This window comes from Heterodontus francisci, chromosome 14, assembly GCF_036365525.1.
Source record: "Heterodontus francisci isolate sHetFra1 chromosome 14, sHetFra1.hap1, whole genome shotgun sequence".
In the NCBI taxonomy this organism is placed as follows: domain Eukaryota; kingdom Metazoa; phylum Chordata; class Chondrichthyes; order Heterodontiformes; family Heterodontidae; genus Heterodontus; species Heterodontus francisci.
The window spans coordinates 99,716,467-99,735,397 of record NC_090384.1 but is presented as its reverse complement, the minus strand read 5'-3'; the positions used below and the strand labels follow the sequence as shown (position 1 = coordinate 99,735,397).

At 43.9% G+C, this 18,931-nt stretch overlaps 1 protein-coding gene across 5 annotated transcripts in view; it reads right to left on the bottom strand.

Annotated features, from left to right (window-relative positions):
- LOC137377181 (doublecortin domain-containing protein 1-like) overlaps positions 1-18,931 on the bottom strand; it is an 822,721-nt gene that overhangs the window by 264,482 nt on the left and 539,308 nt on the right. For all 5 annotated transcript variants that reach the window (XM_068046610.1, XM_068046609.1, XM_068046608.1 and 2 more), the window contains one exon: positions 3,037-3,160. In XM_068046610.1, the coding sequence (XP_067902711.1) occupies positions 3,037-3,160 (124 nt within the window). The remainder of the gene's footprint in view (positions 1-3,036; positions 3,161-18,931) is intronic.

Here is an 18,931-nt window from a genome sequence, read left to right as displayed (position 1 = left end):
CTGGATGTGGCAGGACTGCCGAGCTTGGATCTGATCCGTTGGTTGTGGGATCGCTTAGCCCTGTCAATCACATGCTGCTTCTGCTATTTGGCATGCATGTAGTCCTGTGTTGTAGCTTCACCAGGCTGTCACCTCATATTTAGGTACGTCTGGTGCTGCTCCTGGCATGCCCTCCTGAACTCTTCATTGTGATACCTGTTCCAGCTGTTGACCATTTATTATCACCTTTGCTTTCCCACTATTATTTCTTTCAATCTTCATAACTTAGGTATGTATTACATTAACATTCATTCCATAAGCTTTCATCACTTCACACTTCATTCTATCTAGTAGTATCTGTAGATCTTCTCCTGTGCTTGCCACTAGGGCGTGGCTGTCTGCAAATCTCACTGCCTTCACCAACTGACCTTCTACTTTGGCACCTTTCTGTACTTCACCTAGTGCTTCTTTTATCATGGCTTTTGCATAGATTCTGAAGAGCAATGGAGATAGTGGACAGCCTTATCTCACCCCGCGCCCGATTACACCAGGTTCAGTTTCACCGAATACTGTCCTGATTATAGCAGTCTGTCCCACCTACGGAGCTACAATCATTCACTTATCTCTCCAGTCAGCTCTGATTGCTTTGAGCACTTTCAACAGCTTTTGCCAGTTCACCCAGTCGAAAGCTTTTTCATAATCCACAAAGCAGGTGAAAACCTCTTGCCGGTATTCTATGCTTCTTTTACTTAACACTCTCATCACTGCTGTAGGCTCTCTAGATCCACAACCTTTCCTAAAACTGAATCGATCACAGCCTATGTAATTGCTTGCTTTGGCTTCCAAACTATTTGCTGGGATCGTTAACATTACCTTGGATATGGTAATCAAAGATATGGTGTGGAGCTCTTCACATTTCGTATTTGTTGTCTTCTGCAATTGGACCATTGTTCCCCTCAAAAAGTCTTCTGACCATTCTCCCTTAGTGTTCATCTCCTTTACACAAGTTAATTAATTCTCTTGTTGCCTTCTCTCCAAGTCTTTTTATCATTCCTGCAGGGATTCCATCACATCCTTCTGCTTTTCCTGGCTTCAGTTCTCTAATAGCTCTAATTATTTCACACTCCAGAAGGTCCGATCCAAAATCATCCTTGGAAATGTTTCACTGGTTCTAGTGCTGTTGGCTTACCATCTTTGACATACAGGTCTTCCATGTACTCTTTCCATCTATTCATTATTTCCTCAGGTTTTATAAGCCATGTGCCATCTCTACTCTCTAACTCTCTTTGCACTTGCTTACCTCTCCTTCCTCCAGCCAATTCTTTTATTTTCTCATAGGGACTGTCCGTTCTTCCTTTTTTTTGTAGTTCTTCCAATTTTCTGCATTGCTCTCCCCACCAACTATGTCTTGCCTGGCCAGTCTCTCTTAGCTCATTGTTTAGTTTTCTATACATTTGTTCACCTTTAGTAGTGTTTTGGTTCTTCCACTTCCTTTTCTCTTCTATTTTCTTCAGCATTTCTTTTGAGACCCATTGCTTTCTAATTTTTTTCCCTTCATTGACAGTACTATCAAGCGGCACTTACTCAGCAATAATGGTACCATTTGGGTTCCGCAGGACAACTGGGCTCTAGATGTCATTACAGCCTTGGTCCAAACATGGACAAAAGTATTAAATTCAAGAAGTAAGATGAGAGGGACTGCCCTTGACAAAAGGAAAAAGGTAAAAGATTTCCATTGACTTCCATTTTACTAGGGTTCCTTGATGCCACACTCAGTCAAATTCCGCCTTGATGTCTTGATTGTGGTATGTCTAGGTCTGTTGTAGACTGATTGATAGACATTGATTGGGATCATGAGTCAACAACTCCACTATTATTGTATCAAACGACTACCAATTGTGTCCAATTCTGGGCACTGCACTTCAGGAAGGAGGTGTAAGCTTTAGAGAAAGTGCAGAAAAGATTTACAAGAATGGTTCCAAGGATGACCGACTTCAGTTACGTGGATAGAATGGAGAAGCTGGGGCTGTGCTCCTAAGATAGGAGAAGGTTGAGAGGAAATTTAATAGAAGTGTTCAAAATAATGATGGATCTAGATACAGAATGATAGACAGACACTGTTCCCATTGGTGGAATGGTTGAGAACCAGAGGACACAGATTTAAGGTGATTGGCAAAAAGAACTAATGGTAACATGAGGGAAAATGTTTTTATGCAGCAAGTTGTTAGGAGCTGGGATGCAGAGTGTGGTGGAGGCAGATTCAATCAGGGCTTTCAAAAGGGAATTGGAAACTGAAAAAAATTGTAGGGCTGAGGGGGAGAGGGCAGGGGAGTGGAACTAGCTGCGTTGTTCTTGCAGAGAGCCAGCACGGACACGACAAGCTGAATGGCCTCCTTCTGTGCTGTAACCATTCTATGATTCTATAGTAAGTCCCCAGCAACTCTACATTGATGTGCTACACAAATGCTGATAGTGCACCTTTACCACATTGTAATTCATCTCCATTTCCTGATAAGACATTAAACCAAAGCCCTGTCTGCCTAATTGTTGAGGTGAACATTAATCATCAAAGATCCCATGCCACAATTCAAAGAACTCATTCATGTTTTTCAGTATCCTGGTCAACTTTTCTTACCTCAACAACCATGACCAAAAATAGATCAACTCGTCATGTGTTGCCATTTGTAGGATCTTGCTGCATTCAAAATAGGCTGCCACATTTGCCTGCATATCAGCTTGCTACTTCTGAAGAGCTTTGGCATGTTTCAGAGCAATGTGATAAAGCGTTGGATAAATCCAAGTCTTCTCCCTCTTTTTTTATAAATGTTTTTTCCCCTTATAATTATACCTCCATAAAACTTGTTATGCATTTAATATTCAAGTTTATAAAAATGGCCTCCATGATTGAAGCCCTCCAACATGTTACCCTACATTTCTGAGATTTCTGAACTAATGCATTCTTTGCCTGGGCAACTTCAATTGCTGGGTTTCTATGTAATATGAAAAATTTATAGCGAGATGTTGTACATTGACTATTCATCAGTGAAGTGCTATTACCTCATTCAATTCACCATCTGGCAGCACAGGCCACATGTAGGTTAACTTGTTCCACAGCGGATTCTCCAATTTCGAATGCTTCCATTGACCGGGCTTTGCTGTTCCTTCATGCTTGATAGCCCATCTAATGAAACAATAATGTTGTTTGTTGAAAGAAATATCAAGCCAGAACTATTTCCCAAACATGGAAATACTAATATTAATCAGCATAAATGTTTCAACACTACGACTTGAAGCTGTCTCCTGGCTATATAAACAGATCTTGGGGCCTGAAACTGAAAAAGGACTCGTTTGGTACCGAAGACTGAGAGAGAGCTAGAAATGGGAGCTTGCTGCTACTAAATTGCTAAACCGTTAACAAAATTATTACATCCAGTTTCATTTTTTTAGTTAGATTTTTTGTGAATGAACAGGATGCTGATTGTGGGGAACAGAACACTATTTTCACACTCCAAGAGGAATTTTAACTCCTTCCATCTGGCAGAAACTGGGGTGGGGGTGGGGTGATATGGTTAAAATGGAGCAGGGGGAATTTACCCACTCCTTTCTCACACCAATTAGGCCAATTGCAATTTTAAATTACAGGTACAAGGACAATCCACCCCAAGCTGGCAAGGTCCTTTGTATAAATACAAATCTTTCATTTTTCCTTTCTTTAAATATGCAGATTGGATTTCAACAATGTCATGGGGGGGTGGGGGCAGGGCAGTGTGCTAATTTAACAGGATCTCATTTACATAATGCTGGTGAGCTGCAAGTGTGGAAATAGTGCTCACAGGCAGCTCACTAGTTCTAATGAAGTGGGACATTTGGCTACTCCGAGGCCGGAAGACTTTAAAGTTGGGGGATTTGAGTGGGAGAGATGCAAACATGGGGGCTGAGGGCATGACTGGCAGCAGGACAGAAGGTTTTGCTGCTCCTAGGCTCACCAAAAAACTTTGAAGAGAATTTCACCTTTCTGTTTTTGAGTGTCCTGTAGTGGTCTCTTTAAAGACCGCAGGTTAGGCTGCGCATCACCAACTATCAATGATTGGAGACTGCGTGGTGCTCATTCCACACATTGGTTCATGGAAATGGTGTTGGGGTTCCTACAACTAAAGACCCGCTATTGAATGGATAGATGTGTTCTCTATCGCTGAAATGGGGGAGGTTTGTGAATGCGTCTTGCTGCTTACTTTACACTGCTGGTCTTTAATGTCTCCTGGGATTCACTGTGCACATATTCCAGGACTTGATGGGCCATTGTTATTTTCCAGCCACAATTTTTTTTTTGAGTTTTTGATAACTTTATGTTAATCTCATTGTCTGAAAAATGTGCTTGCCTTTCACATGGACCAGGTTTGGTGATCACCTCCCCCCTCCCCCACCACCCCCCCCCCTCCTCCCCCCTCCCCCTGACCCCGCAACCCAGTCTGATTGCTGTACTTAGTGGCTGGGCCATAATGGAGGAACTGTAGCTGCCAGGATAAAATACAGGCATGCAACTGGCAGTATGAAAGCAATGTGGAGAGCAGTGCTGTGCAGAATCAACTGCGATAATTAAATCTGGTTGCAAGATCCCATTTCCACCAGTCCAGTGGGCAACATCGAGCAAGCCCCAATAACATTACCGTCACAGCATTCAATTTTGTGTAATTGGCAATTCTGGATATATGGCTCCCAATTGTATTATTTATTAAATATAGTGAATAATTGAGTCCTCTCCATGCTTCTTAAAATGATAAAGATGTCACTGATGATGGTTTTGAATGATCCAGTGCCCACCAAGTTTAATGTAGTAATGATCTTCACAATAATGATAAGAGATTAGAATGAAGTGACTAATGGTGTCCCACAAGGATCTGTACTGGGGCCTCTACTGTTCACTCGATTTATTAATGACGCAGATAATACAATAGCCAGCCATACACTCAAGTTTGCTGATGACACAATGATTGGTGGCATAGAAAGTAGTGTAGACTGGAGCACAAAATTACAACGAGACATTAATAGATTAAGGCCTTGATTTTATTTTGCTGCCATCGAAAGATGGTGGCCCGAATGCGCGGGTTTTATTCCGTGGAGCCGCCGCGATAGTATATGCGATGGCTTATTTACATGCCCGATGACGTGGAGGGGGCGGGCGCTCCATCCCCAGCAACGGCATCCAGCGCCACTACACGGGCACCGGTGCCATTTTTAAAGGGCTTCAAGCCCTTCCATTGGATTTGAATTTTTAAAGTTGTAGGCATTATAAATTTAATGCAAAAAAATTTAATAAAAGATTCAAGCCCCTCTCCCACCCTCCGCAATGAATAAACAATTTATTACTTGCCCTCTTCCCCCCACCCACAAAAACTTACTTGACAATCCCGACCTTGCCCCCCCCAAAGTTTATAAACTATGAACTTTACCCCTTCCCACCACCCCCTAGACCAATCGAAAATGTTTAACCCCGTTCCCCCCAACCCCCGCCCTAAACACTTACCTGCTGCCCCCTCCCAACCAGTGTGCCGCCAGAGTCCCAGCAACCTGCCTCAATATCACAGTGGGACGGCCGGCAGGGGAAGGTCAGTCATTAATTCAGTCATTTTAATGAATTAACATATTTAAATCCTGCTCCCATCGCCGAGTGGCAGTTGGGGTGGGGGTGCCGCCACGAGGCCTCACCGCTGCCGGCAATATGGGCCCAGGCCTACCCAGCATCGAGGCCCATGGCAAGCCTCTCCCGGAGGCATTTTTCGGCCCCCCCCCCCCACCCCACTCCCGCCCGCCACGACTCCCGACAGCGGGGGCCCGGTAAAATCCAGTCCTAAGTGTGGCAGATGGATCTCAATGTAGGTTAGTGAGAGGTCATCGATTTTGGACTAAAAAAAGGATGGATTCATTTTTTTAAAAATGGTAACAGGTTAGGAACTGTAGTGGCTTTCAAAGGAGAATTAGATAGGCACCTGAAGAGGAAAAAATTCCATGGGTTTGAGGAAAAGGCAGGGGAATGGGATTAGCTGAGTTGCTCTTGCAGAGAGCCAGCACGGATGTGAAGGGCCAAATGGCCACCTTTGGTGCAGTAACCATTCTATGAATAGTAACACCAAAAAGGGATACACTGATGGAAATGCAGAAAAGCATTACAATAAGCAAAAATAACGCTGGGTTTGGATTCGATACTGAAAAGTTTGATCCACCTTTAAGAAAACAAATCCTGCAGAACAGGCCACTTTATGGGTAAGCTGAGCTGTGGCTTAGGAGAGGGTTCAAAAGTCGTAAAATACAGTGTGAGACGTTTACAAAGGAATTAGGAGTTTGGATGAGATTCGTGTTAGTCAGCAGTGCAGCCACTAGAAAAAAAAATTTCCTTCACCGTGAAATGCAACAGGCTAGAATCAAGTGCACTGACTTAGGCCCTGATTATACGAACAATGTTTTCGCAGTGAGCAAAATTACGCACTGCAGATGGAACTGGACAGTTACTTTACCTGGGAGTCATCGGAGAAGATTCACCACATGGTGGCAATGTTGCACTATTTTAAAAGCATCTCCTCCATCATGTAGCCCCTTCCCCACATGCTCCTCTTTCTCTTATTTGTTCTTTATTTGACGATTACACATTAAATGTTTCAAGCCAGAATTCTCCAAATTTAGGATGTTGTAATTACCATCTCTCAGTAGTTATAAATACCAAAATGGCCAGTTGCCTAACATATTTCAAGAATGCAAAGCAAGATTTTTTACAAAGATGGTGACAGAAATACTGTCTGAGAACATACTCTTAGGAATGCTGAACTTGCGAATTCATTTTCTCCACTATTTTAACTTTGCATAAGCAGGTTAGCATTAAAATAGGGTAAATATAGGGTCGTGGAAATCTGGAGCCCTCTCCTGCCAAAAGGCTGTTGCGCCAAAATTGGAAGAGTTCACCCACCGACTAGACAAGAAACAGCCTGACATAGTCATACTTACGGAATCATACCTTACAATGTCCCAGACACCACCATCACCGTTCCTAGGTATGTCCTGTCCTACCCGCAAGACAGACCCACCAGAGGTGGCGGCACAGGGGTATACAGTCGGGAGGGAGTTGCGCTGGGAGTCCTCAACATTGACTCTGGACCCCATGAAGTCTCATGGCATCAGGTCAAACATGGGCAAGGAAAGCCCCTGCTGATTACCATCTGTAGCACCTCCCTCGGCTGATGTATCAGTACTCCTCCAAGTTGAATGCCAATTGGAAGAAGCGCTGAGGGTAGCGAGGGCACAGAATGTACTCTGCGTGGGGAACTTCAATGTCCATCACCAAGAGTGGCTCAGTAGCACCACTACTGAACGAGATGTCCAAGTCCTAAAGGACATAGTTGCTAGACTGGGTCTGCAGCAGGCGGTGAGGGAACCAACAAGAGGGAAAAATATACTTGACCTTGTCCTCACCAATCTACCTGTCGCAGATGCATCTGTCCAAGACAGTATTGTTAGGAGCAACCACTGCACAGTCCTTGTGGAGACAAAGTCCCATCTTCACGTTGAGGGTCACGTTGTGTGACACTACCACTGTGCTAAATGGGACAGATTTCAAACAGATCTAACAACTCAAAACTGGGCATCCATGAGGTGCTGTGGGCCAACAGCAGCAGCAGAATTATATTCAACCACAATTTGTAACCTCATGGCCTGGCGTATCCCCCACTCTACCATTACCATCAAGCCGGGAGACCAGCCCTGGTTCAATGAAGAGTGCAGGAGGGCATGCCAGGAGCAGCACCAGGCAAACCTCAAAATGAGGTGTCACCTGGTGAAGCGACAACACAGGACTACTTGCGTGCCAAACAGCGGAAGCAGCATGCATCAGACAGGTCTAAGCGATTCCACAACCAACGGATCAGATCTAAGCTCTGCAGTCCTGTCACATCCAGTCGTGAATGGTGGTGGACAATTAAACAACTAACACAAAGAGAAGGCTCCACAAATATCCCCATCCTCAACGATGGGGGAGTCCAGCACATCAGTGCGAAAGAAAAGGCTGGAGCATTTGCATTCATCTTCAGCCAGAAGTGCCGAATGGATGATATATCTCGGCCTCCTCCTGAAGTCTCCAGCATCACAGATGAAAGTCTTCAGCCTATCCGATTCACTCCACATAACATGAAGAAACGACTGAAGGCACTGGATATTGCAAAGGCTATGGGCCCTGACAATATTCCAGCAATAGTACTGAAGACCTGTGCTCCAGAAATTGCCGCGCCCCTAGCCAAGCTGTTCCAGTACAGCTACAACACTGGCATCTACCCTGCATTGTGAAAATTGCCCAGGTATGTCCTGTACACAAAAAGCAGGACAAGTCCAACCCGGCCAATTACTGCCCCATCAGCCTACTCTCAATCATGAGTAAAGTGATGGAAGGTGTCATCAACAGTGCCATAAAGCGGCACTTGCTTCACAATAACCTGCTCGCTAATGCTCAGTTTGGGTTCCACCAGGGCCTCACTGCAGCCTTGGTTCAAACATGGACAAAAGAGCTGAATTCAAGAGGTGAGGTGAGAATGACTGCCCTTGACATCAAGGCAGCATTTGACTGAGTATGGCATCAAGGAGCCCTAGCAAAACTGAGGTCAATGGGAATCAGGGGGAAAACCCTCCGCTGGCTGGAGTCATACCTAGCGCAAAGGAAGATGGTTGTGGTTGTTGGAGGTCAATCATCTCAGCTCCAGGACATCACTGCTGGAGTTCCTCAGGGTAGCGTCCTAGGCCCAACCATCTTCAGCTGCTTCATCAATTACCTTCCTTCAATCATAAGGTCAGAAGTGGGGATGTTCGCTGATGATTGCACAATGTTCAGCACCATTCGCAACTTCTCAGATACTGAAGCAGTCCGTGTAGAAATGCAGCAAAACCTGGACGATATCCAGGCTTGGGCTGAAAAGTAGCAAGTAACATTCGCGCCACACGAGTGCCAGGCAATGACCATCTCCAACAAAAGAGAATCTAACCATCTCCCCTTGACATTCAATGGCATTACCATCGCTGAATCCCCCACTATCAACATCCTAGGGGCTACCATTGACCGGAAACTGAACTGGAGTAGCCATATAAATACTGGGGCTACAAGAGCAGGTCAGAGGTTAGGAATCCTGCGTCAAGTAACTCACCTCCTGACTCCCCAAAGCCTGTCCACCATCTGCAAGGCACAAGTCAGGAGTGTGATGGAATACTCTCCACTTGCCTGGATGGGTGCAGATCCAACAACACACAAGGTGCTCGACACTATCCAGGAAAAAGCAGCCCACTTGATTGGCACCCCGTCCACCACCTTCAACATTCACTCCCTTTAGCAAAAACACACAGTGGCAGCAGTGTGTACCATCTATTAGATATACTGCAGCAACTCACCAAGGCTCCTTCGACATCATCTTCCAAACCTGTGACCTCTACCACCTAGAAGGACAATGGCAGCAGATGCCTTGGAAAACCACCACCTGCAAGTTCCCCTTTAAGGCACACTCCATCCTGACTTGGAACTAGATCACCGTTCCTTCACTGTCACTGGGTCAAAATCCTGGAAGCCCCTTCCTAACAGCACTGTGGGTGTACCTACCCCACATGGACTGCAGCGGTTCAAGACGGCAGCTCACTGCCTCCTTCACAAGGGCAATTAGGGATGGGCAATAAATGCTGGCCTGGCCAGTGATGCCCACATCCCATGAATGAATAAAAAAAAAATTTTAGAAGTGATATTGACAGATTTTCTGTTCGGTAAGTCTGTTAATGGTCATGGAACCAAGGGGGATAGATGGAATTAAGGTACGAGTCAGCCATGTTCTAACTGAATGACAGAAAAGGCTTAAGGGGTTGCATGGCCTGCTCCTGTTCCTATGTTCCTTTTGGAATGAGGGCGGTAAGTGTTAATACAACACTATCTTTTGTGGCAGTTTCTGGGGCTGAATTGTGTCAGGCCAAAGTACAATTGGCCAATAGCGAATCAGCAGCAATTGAGATGCAAACTGGTGTAAAAGGGGCTGCCATTTCGCTGGGGCCCACGCTGGGCTTTCATCAAAGACCGATTTCACCCCTACTCGACTAAATTAAAAATGTTCCTTTTCATTGTAAAGGAACTGATTGACTGAAGAGGAGCCGGAAAGGGTAAAGGGATTGAAGCATGATGTAACTGTTCAATCATGCATGCAATACAAGCTACATTAATGTGAAAGCTAATGTACTGCTTTTTAATGGACTTGATGGACTGGTGGCATTTAACTGGTCAAATCTAACTCAATCTTAATTGCAGTAAAAAAAACTATGAAAAAACACACACAATAAAACAGCAGACTTTACAGCTTGGTCAAATTTTAAATTGGTGTTAAAATTCTAAATGTCAGCACAAATTGTGTCCAAGAAGGTTCTCTTTGAAAATTGTATGTCATAGAGTCATTACAGCACAGAAGGAGGCCACTCAGCCCATCGAGTCCACGACGGCTATCTGTGGAGCAATCCAGTCAGTTCCATTCTCCTGCTCTATCCTCGTAGCCCTGCAAGTTTATTTCCTGCAAGTGTCCATCCAATTTCCTTTTGAAATCATTGATCATCTCCACTTCCACCACCCTCGAAGGCAGCACGTTCCAGGTCATTACCACTCGCAGTGTAAAAAAGTTCTTCTTCACATCCCCCCTCCCCCACATCTTTTGCCCAAAACCTTAAATCTGTGTCCCCTAGTTTTTGTACCATCAGCGAATGGGAACATCTTTTCTCTCTCTACCTTATCTAAATCTGTCATTATCGCAGAATTGTTACAGCACAGAAGGAGGCCATTCGGCCCATCATGCCTGCACCAGCTGTCTGAATAAGCAATTCACCTAGTGCCACTCCCCCACCTTCTCCCCATAGCCCTGCACATTCTTCCTTGTACACCTCTATCAAATCACCCCTCAATCTCCTTCGCTCCAAGGAGAAAAACCCCAGCTTCTCCAACCGAAACTTATCGCTAAAATCCCTCGTCCCTGGAACCATTCTGGTAAATCTCCTCTGCACCGTCTCAATGACGCTCACATCTTTCCTAAAGTGTGGTGACCAGAACTTGATGCAATGCTTCAGTTGTGGCCTAACCAGAGCTTTATAAAGGCTCAGCAGAACTTCCCTGCTTTGGGCTCAATAGCTCTATTTATGAAGCCCAAGATCCCATATGCTTTACTAACCACTCTCTCAATATGACCTGTCACCTTGAGAGATCTATGCAGATGAACCCTTAGGTCTCACTGTACTGGTACACTCTTTAGAACTGCGCCATTTAGTCTACATTGCCTCTCCCTTCTACCAAAATGCATCAACTCACACTTCTCAATACTAAATTCCAGCTGCTACTCATCTGCACATTCTACTAGACTATCTATGTCCTGTTGCAGTTGATTGATATCATCCTCACTGTCTGCTACACCTCCAAGTTTGGTATCATAGGCAAATTTTGAAATTTTATGCAGAATTCCAATATCCAATTCATTCATATAATCAAACAAAGGAGTAGGACTTTTGTTTAGACTAGTGAAAGCTGGCCTTCATTGCCATTTTGTTTAGCTTTAGAAAACACAGGAAAAGCCCCGATTAGTCTTATGGCTGACTTTTTAACACAGCTTAATAACACTGTTGTAGTTCACCTCGTCAGTTGCTGCCTTTAATGCTTTAACCTTCCAGGCACGAAAAATATTGTAAAAATGAATTCAGTATTTGAAAATGTCCGAAGCTCACTAGTCACATACTCCATGAATGGAATTGCCAACTCTGGATCCGTGTGTTCCTCGAGGTTTTATCACATGAACTCCTGCCTCTCACTGCCCATCATTGATCACTCAACCCATTAAATTGGAAAGCAGGAAGACTTATTATCCAACTGGATGATTCTTGACGGTCAGTCAAGCAGCCTTTCTTTCCCATCTCCAATATTTTTTATAACTATTAAACGGAAATGTTCAAAGAAAAGGACAAACCACAACCTTATTCCTAATGGCCCTATGATGTTTCTCCCAGGCTATTTGCTTGCAGCTGTGTCCTGGAGATGAATTACCAATTTCTGGAGGGTTGGCTACCCTAGCAAAGGACCTCCAGAATGCATTTCGGGGTTATGTCAGACCACTGACCTAAGCCCTAACCCACACAGAAATTGCTGGCCAGTGTTTAATTTTCATCTCAACTCTTTCATTTATAGAACTGTAGGAGTTCTGGGCTACTCCAAGGGACCTAAGGGATACAACAATTCATATTATTAGTTAATAGTGTTACAACTCATACTGTATGTCCAATAGTTTTCAGAGGTGAACAGGCTTCAAATCAATAAGTGCAGCTTACTTCCGGACTCCAGTTCAAAATCTTTAAACCAAATATGTTTTATTTTAGGTCCCCTTACAGGGGATGTGGGTGATGGGACTTTCCAGTCCTGTAGCTATCCTTTGATGGTTGAGGGAGGACCTCTGCTGGCTAACTGCTTTAATTTTGTAGCATTGGTGCAAAGGTGTGTTGGTGAGATGTGACCTATGTTTACAACGATTTAGTTGATTGTGGAACAGAATTGAGCAGCTGAATGACCTCCTCCTGCTCCTATCGTGCATTAACGTAATGTGGCACTGTTTAGGCCTTCAGACTAAAATCACTTAAAGTGAAAAATAATACCTTGCATAAAACACATTCTTATCGCCCCTTTTTGCTGTCCCTTTGCCACTCACCATCCGAGAGAGAGATAGGCAATCTGCTGTCAGACTTTAATCACTGCTGCCACTAGGCCAAGTGTGAGGAACTGCACAATTGCACCCTGAGGTGGCTTGTTGGATGGTTTTTCCTCCCCTCTGATAAAGCAGCCTTTGCTGTGAACCTGTTCAAAACCTGATCCTGTGGGTAGCAGTGGGCACAAAGCCATCACCAACGCAATGAGGCACTGCACTGCCCTTAACCACGGTGCCACCTGCAGGCAATTGATTTTGAACCGGTTTCGGTTCCAGGAACAGGGTTAAGATCCAAGCACGTAATCTGCACAGTATTTGAAGTACCCTGATACAAATTTTAAGGTTCACAATTTTAGACCTTGCAGTCAGCGTCAGCCCAATCTGAAAACCGCGCATCAATTTCAAACTTAGGTCAAAAAATAGAGCAACGTGTATCAGCATTCAGGACTTTGAAGTTCAACATTTCAGTCTCAAATATCACTTGAACTCTCAGTAGGAAAACTTTTCTAATTTGAATCAGGAGGCAGGACACAGAGTCCAACAGAGTTGAACGCCATTCCAGATTGATGAGAAGAAAACAAACAAGCTGAAAAGCTACTGGGCAAATTCTCCTTTGCAGCTGCCCATAATGGCTGGACAATTATAGGGGTGAGGAGGAGTGGGGTGGTGGGCAAGCCACATTTCCTACTGTGTATTTGACTGAGCAAGGAGCCCTAGCTAAACAGAAGTTAGTGGGAATCAAGGGGAAAACTCTCCACTGGTTGGAGTCATACCTAGCACAAAGGAAGATGGTAGTGGTTGTTGGAGGTCAATCATCTCAGTCGTAGGACATCATTGCAGGAGTTCCTCCAGCTACTGTCCTAGGCCCAACCATCTTCAGCTGCTTCATCAGTGACCTTCCCTCCATCATAAGATCAGCAGTGGGGATGTTCACTGATGATTGCACAATGTTCAGCACAATCTGCGACACCTCAGATACTGAAGCAATCCGTGTCCATATGCGGCAAGACCTGAACAATATCCAGGCTTGGGCTGGTAAGTGGCAAGTAACATTTGCGCCTCTCAAGTTCCAGGCAATGACCATCTCCAACAAGAGAGAATCTAAACATCTCCCCTTGGCATTCAATGGCATTACCATCACTGAATCCCTCACTATCAACATCCTGACCAGAAACAGAACTGGAGCAGCCACATAAATACTGTGGCTACAAGAGCAGGTCAGAGGCTGGAAATTCTGCAATGAGTAACTCACCTCCTGATTCCCCAAGGCCTGTCCACCATCTACAAGGCACAAGTCAGGAGTGTAATGGAATACTCTCCACTTGCCTGGATGAGTGCGAATCCAACAACACTCAGGAAGCTCAACACCATCCAGGACAGAGCAGCCCACTTGATAGGCACCCCCATCCACCACCTTAAATATTCACTTCATCCACCACAGTGACAGCAGTGTGTTCCATCTACAAGATACACTGCAGCAACTCACTATGCCTCCTTCAACAGCACCTTCCAAACACACGGCCTCTTCCTCTAGAAGGACAAGGGCAGCAGATGCATGGGAGCACCACCACTTCCAAGTCACACATCATCCTGACTTGGAACTATATCGCCGTTCCTTCACTGTCGCTGGATCAAAATCCTGGAACTCCCTCCCTAACAGCACTGTGGGTGCACCTACACCAGATGAACTGCAGCGGTTCAAGAAGGCGGCTCACCACCACCTTCTCACAGGCATTTAGGGATGGGCAATAAATGCAGGCCTAGCCTGCAACACCCATATCCCAGTAAAGAATAAAAAGATATGCACTCTGACTAGGGCAGTCAAGATTTATTATGTTCTTATACTGAACTAATCCACTTTTCCAACACTAAAGGGGAGGAACATTATTATAATAATTGAGATTTAATGGTGTTAGAAATGGGGATTTATATATAAACAAAAATTCTGTATTGATAATGAACTGGTCAGTTAAAGAACATTGAAGGTAATTTTCACTTTGTGCAACTAATCAATTCAACTGCCTGTTAAGCATCTCTCCTGGAAATGGATATCGGAAGAGATGTCTAAAGTGCAGCTGAATTAATATCCGTCTAATGATAGAATTACCCAAGCTTACCTCCATGGGCAGCTGAGAGGAATATCATGGAACCTTCTAACGTTTTATATCAGTATTCTCATTCATTTACATACATCTCTCTAACTGATCTCAGTATTGCGATTCAGGATTTCTCCACCATCGAAGCAACAGTATTAAAAACAGAACATCCCTTTTCAAACTTGCAAGCCACAGCTGACAAGCCAGTGAGGGAAATATTTTCGGAGTAATTTTCTGACAACAAGCTCCTGGCAGAGGGGCCTCGGCCTCCAAGAGGGTACAATGTCATGTGTATGCTTTTTTGACCAGTCAGGAAATCATGCCCCCAAATTTTCAAAGTGCTGGGAGCACTAAGTTGGGAAAATGTCTCCTAAGAAACACAGTAGAACTGAGTTGCATGAGCCTCACAGGGCACGTTGCCAGGCTTTATGGACTGCAGGTGACCCATGGGTCACAGCTTACATTTCAACTCCAAATAGAATTTCAATGGTTTATTCACATGGATAATCCTTCCAGTGTTTTCAATCCTGCCGGGGAAAGAACTACAACTTGCATTTATATAGCACCTTTGATGTGGTGAAACAGCCAAAGGTGCCTCACAGGAGTGTTATTAAACACAATTTGACACAAGCCACATAAGGTGTGTTATGAAAGTGCTTTTACATTTTAAATATTTTATGAGGACTTGTGTTTTAGAATTGTGGTGATGGATTCATTTGAGAATGAAGGGGTTCCATGGATGTGGTTTTTAAAGGGTCACTGGAAGGACACTGTTTAAAAACATTTACTGGATGTCACATGTCTTCAGCTAAGAAAACAACAGGTGCCTTCTAACGATGGGAGTTGTTTACAAGAGAAGTGACATGTCAAGATTTATGATGCTCAAGTGTGGGTTTCACTTTTGAATACTGTTTTGAGTCAGTTGGGTTTGTAGCCTGCTGAAAGAAACACCCAGCTCATCGTTTCTCCACCTCTTTGAGAAACCCTGAGACTGAAGTGTAAGAAATAGAGAAACCAAAGCAGCATTTCTCCTGAGAAGCTTCTGGAAGACTTCCTCTCGACACCTCCTGAATGAACTGCTTCTGAAAATATCCCAGTGACCCGTCTACATGTACTCGGACACCAGACTGTATGCCATCTGGAACATCATGTATCTTATCCCTTTTCTTCAAGAATTAACAAGTACTTTGGCCAAAGCATCCCTATTTTTCCTTTAACCGTGGTGTGTATGTGTTTTGAGTATTTAGCGGGAATATATATATTTACTGTCATATTTCAAACTGTGTTAAAGCTTTGCATCTTTATTGACAAAGTCTTGTTTTATAATAAATATATTTTTTTTGTTTATTTAAGAAACCTGGTTGGTGGATTTTATTCTGAAACTAAAGTAGATGGAGTATATAATTGGCCACATCGGTAACTGGGAACACATTTAAATATCTGCTGTAACCTGTGGAGAAGTGGAACTAGAGGAAGACAGTGCACTCTTCTCACTATGGTCGTAACATATAATTGCTCTGTCCGGGATAACCCAAAGCTGACGACATGCAAATCTAAGTGGGGTAATAAGAACTGAAAAGGGGTAAAGGAAAACACCAGGTTTCTTGTGCATTAGATTAAACTTTACACCACTGGAATGGCTTTTCCAATTGCTACGGCCTTTCTGGGCAAAGAGGACTTATCCATGAGTGATTTGCAAATCTTAACCAAGACTAGCCTAAAGGAATTGACAGCAAAGTTGGAGTTAGGGTTAAAACTAGGAGTTAAGAAAGCAGACATAATTGAAGTAATAGCACAGCATTTGAAATTGGAAGAAGGAAAAGGCAATCCAGATGATAACCCAGTTGAATTAGCTAGGATTCAGTTACAGATGAAGAAGCTTGAACAGGAAAGAGAATTGGAAACAAAAAAAACTTGAGCTTGAACAGGAAAAAGAAATAAGAAAACTTGAACTACAATTTCAAATGGAAAGAAAAGAGGCAGGAGAGAAAAAAAGAGAAAAAGAAGAAAGGGAGCAAGGGTATTCAAATTTTAAAAACCAGAACTAAAAAAACAGGGTCGCCTTGACCTCGATGAAAATTCTGGTGAGGAAAGCACTGACTCCAGCCCAGGACCCAGTGGAGAGCTGTTTAAATTTGTGCAAGTTCTGCTGAAGTTTGAGGGAAGAGACGTAGAGGGGCATTTTTCATTTCTTTTGAAAAGATAGCTTGACAAATGAAGTGGCCTAAGGAAAGCTGGACACTGCTTTTGCAAAGCAGGTTAATTTGCAGAGTTCATGAAGTTTATGCCATGTTTTCTGAGGAGGCTTCTGCAGACTATGAGATGGCAAAAAAGGCTATTCTCGCTGCTTATGAGTTAGGCCCTGAAGATTATATGCAGAAATTTCAGAACCTCTGGAAACAGCCTGGGCAGACTCACATAGAATTTGAGATGGTAAAGCAAATTAACTTCACTGGATGCGGGCACTAAAGGTGGAGGCCATGTATGAGACCCTTAGGGAAATGATTCTCCTGGAAGAATTTAAAAATTCACTCCCTCCATTAGTAAGAACCCATGTAGAGAACCAGAAAGTTTCAGCAGCCAGATAGGCAGCTGAGATCACTGACGATTACGAGCTTGTTTACAAGCCCAAACCCTTTGTCCATCACCCGCACAAACCAGAGAAGGATAGAAGGTGGGAGGGTGAAAAGAAGGCAAGTAGCCTGGGACAAGAAGGGACAGCTGGGAACGCCCCGGGATCTCCTCCTCAGGTCAGAAAGGAAGATGCTGAGGGTGGAAGTAAGGTCCGAAAGCCTAAGTGTTTCCATTGCCATAAGGTGGGACACCTTTGTGCAGAATACTGGAAGTTGCGTGGTAAACCCATGAGACTTACTGGGGTACACAAAGCCAATGTAGAGAAAGGAGCCCTGACTGAGAGTACAACAGATCAGGCTGTAGGTCTGACTGCAGCTGTAAGACCAAGTACAAAACCTGCTGTGAGTGAGGGGGATGTGAACAAGATACCTGAGAGTTACAGGGAATTCTTGTCAAAAGGAAATGTAACTCCTTATCCCTCAAGTGAGGCAGGTAAACATATAGTTATACTTAGGGATACAGGAGCCACCCAGACTCTTTTGCTGGGGGAAGGCATAACATTTCCACCAGAGAGCACACTGAATGTGAATGCTAAGGTCTTAGTGAATGGTATTAGCGGGGAGTATATACCCGTACCTTTGTATCGGGTGCACCTGGAGTGTGACCTAATGGTCTGGAACAGTAACTGTAGGAGCTGTCCATAGTTTGCCTGTAGACGGAGTTGACCTACTCCTGGGGAATGATTTGGCTGGAGTGAAGGCAGTAGCTTCTCCAGTAATCATGGAAAGACCAAGTGAAGTCAAATAGTCAGAACAGTTGCAGGAAAAGGTTCCAGGAATTTTTCTTTCATGTGTAGTGGCCCGAGCAATGGCTAAGCAAGTTCCATTGTCGGAGGTCAATTTGGCACCAGAGACAGATAACTGAATGTCTGAAACTTTCTTTGGAGATTTGGACAATCCGAAGGAAATGTTCAATAAGTTTTCTCTGATCTTTGCATTATTGGAGGCAGTAAATTCCTTTTTACTCCTGTCTCTAAGACGTCTCTGCCTCAGGAGTGACTTTCTGTTGTATTTTGAGTTTCTGGGAGTTCTGGAAACACAGTAAAGTTTCTACTGATAGATTGCTAATTCGAAATCCATATAGACCTGTTGTTATACTCCTTGATGAAAGATCTGTGTGATGCCTACTGCAGCCAAAGTGCCTCAAATGCCTATCCATTACAGACTGTTCATCAACTCGCCTGGAGACTTTGAGTGGCATCTGACTATTTGACTCTGGGACACCTCACTGATCCAGGAAAGTAACCAACCAGGAATTGCATCCCCATTGTTTTATTATTCCTAAGAAATAGCTCTAATTTAAAACATCAATTTAGAACTGGTTAACCGTTGGTTTTTGAATGTGTGTGTGTGTGCATGAGGGTTAGGAGGAATAAGAAGTTACAAAGTCTTTTCAGACATAGATTTATCTCAGTATTGTTGAAGATTTAGTTTATTAATAAATAGTTAATTTGTTTTTCTCGCACCTACACTGCTTGGGATCTTCTTCTCT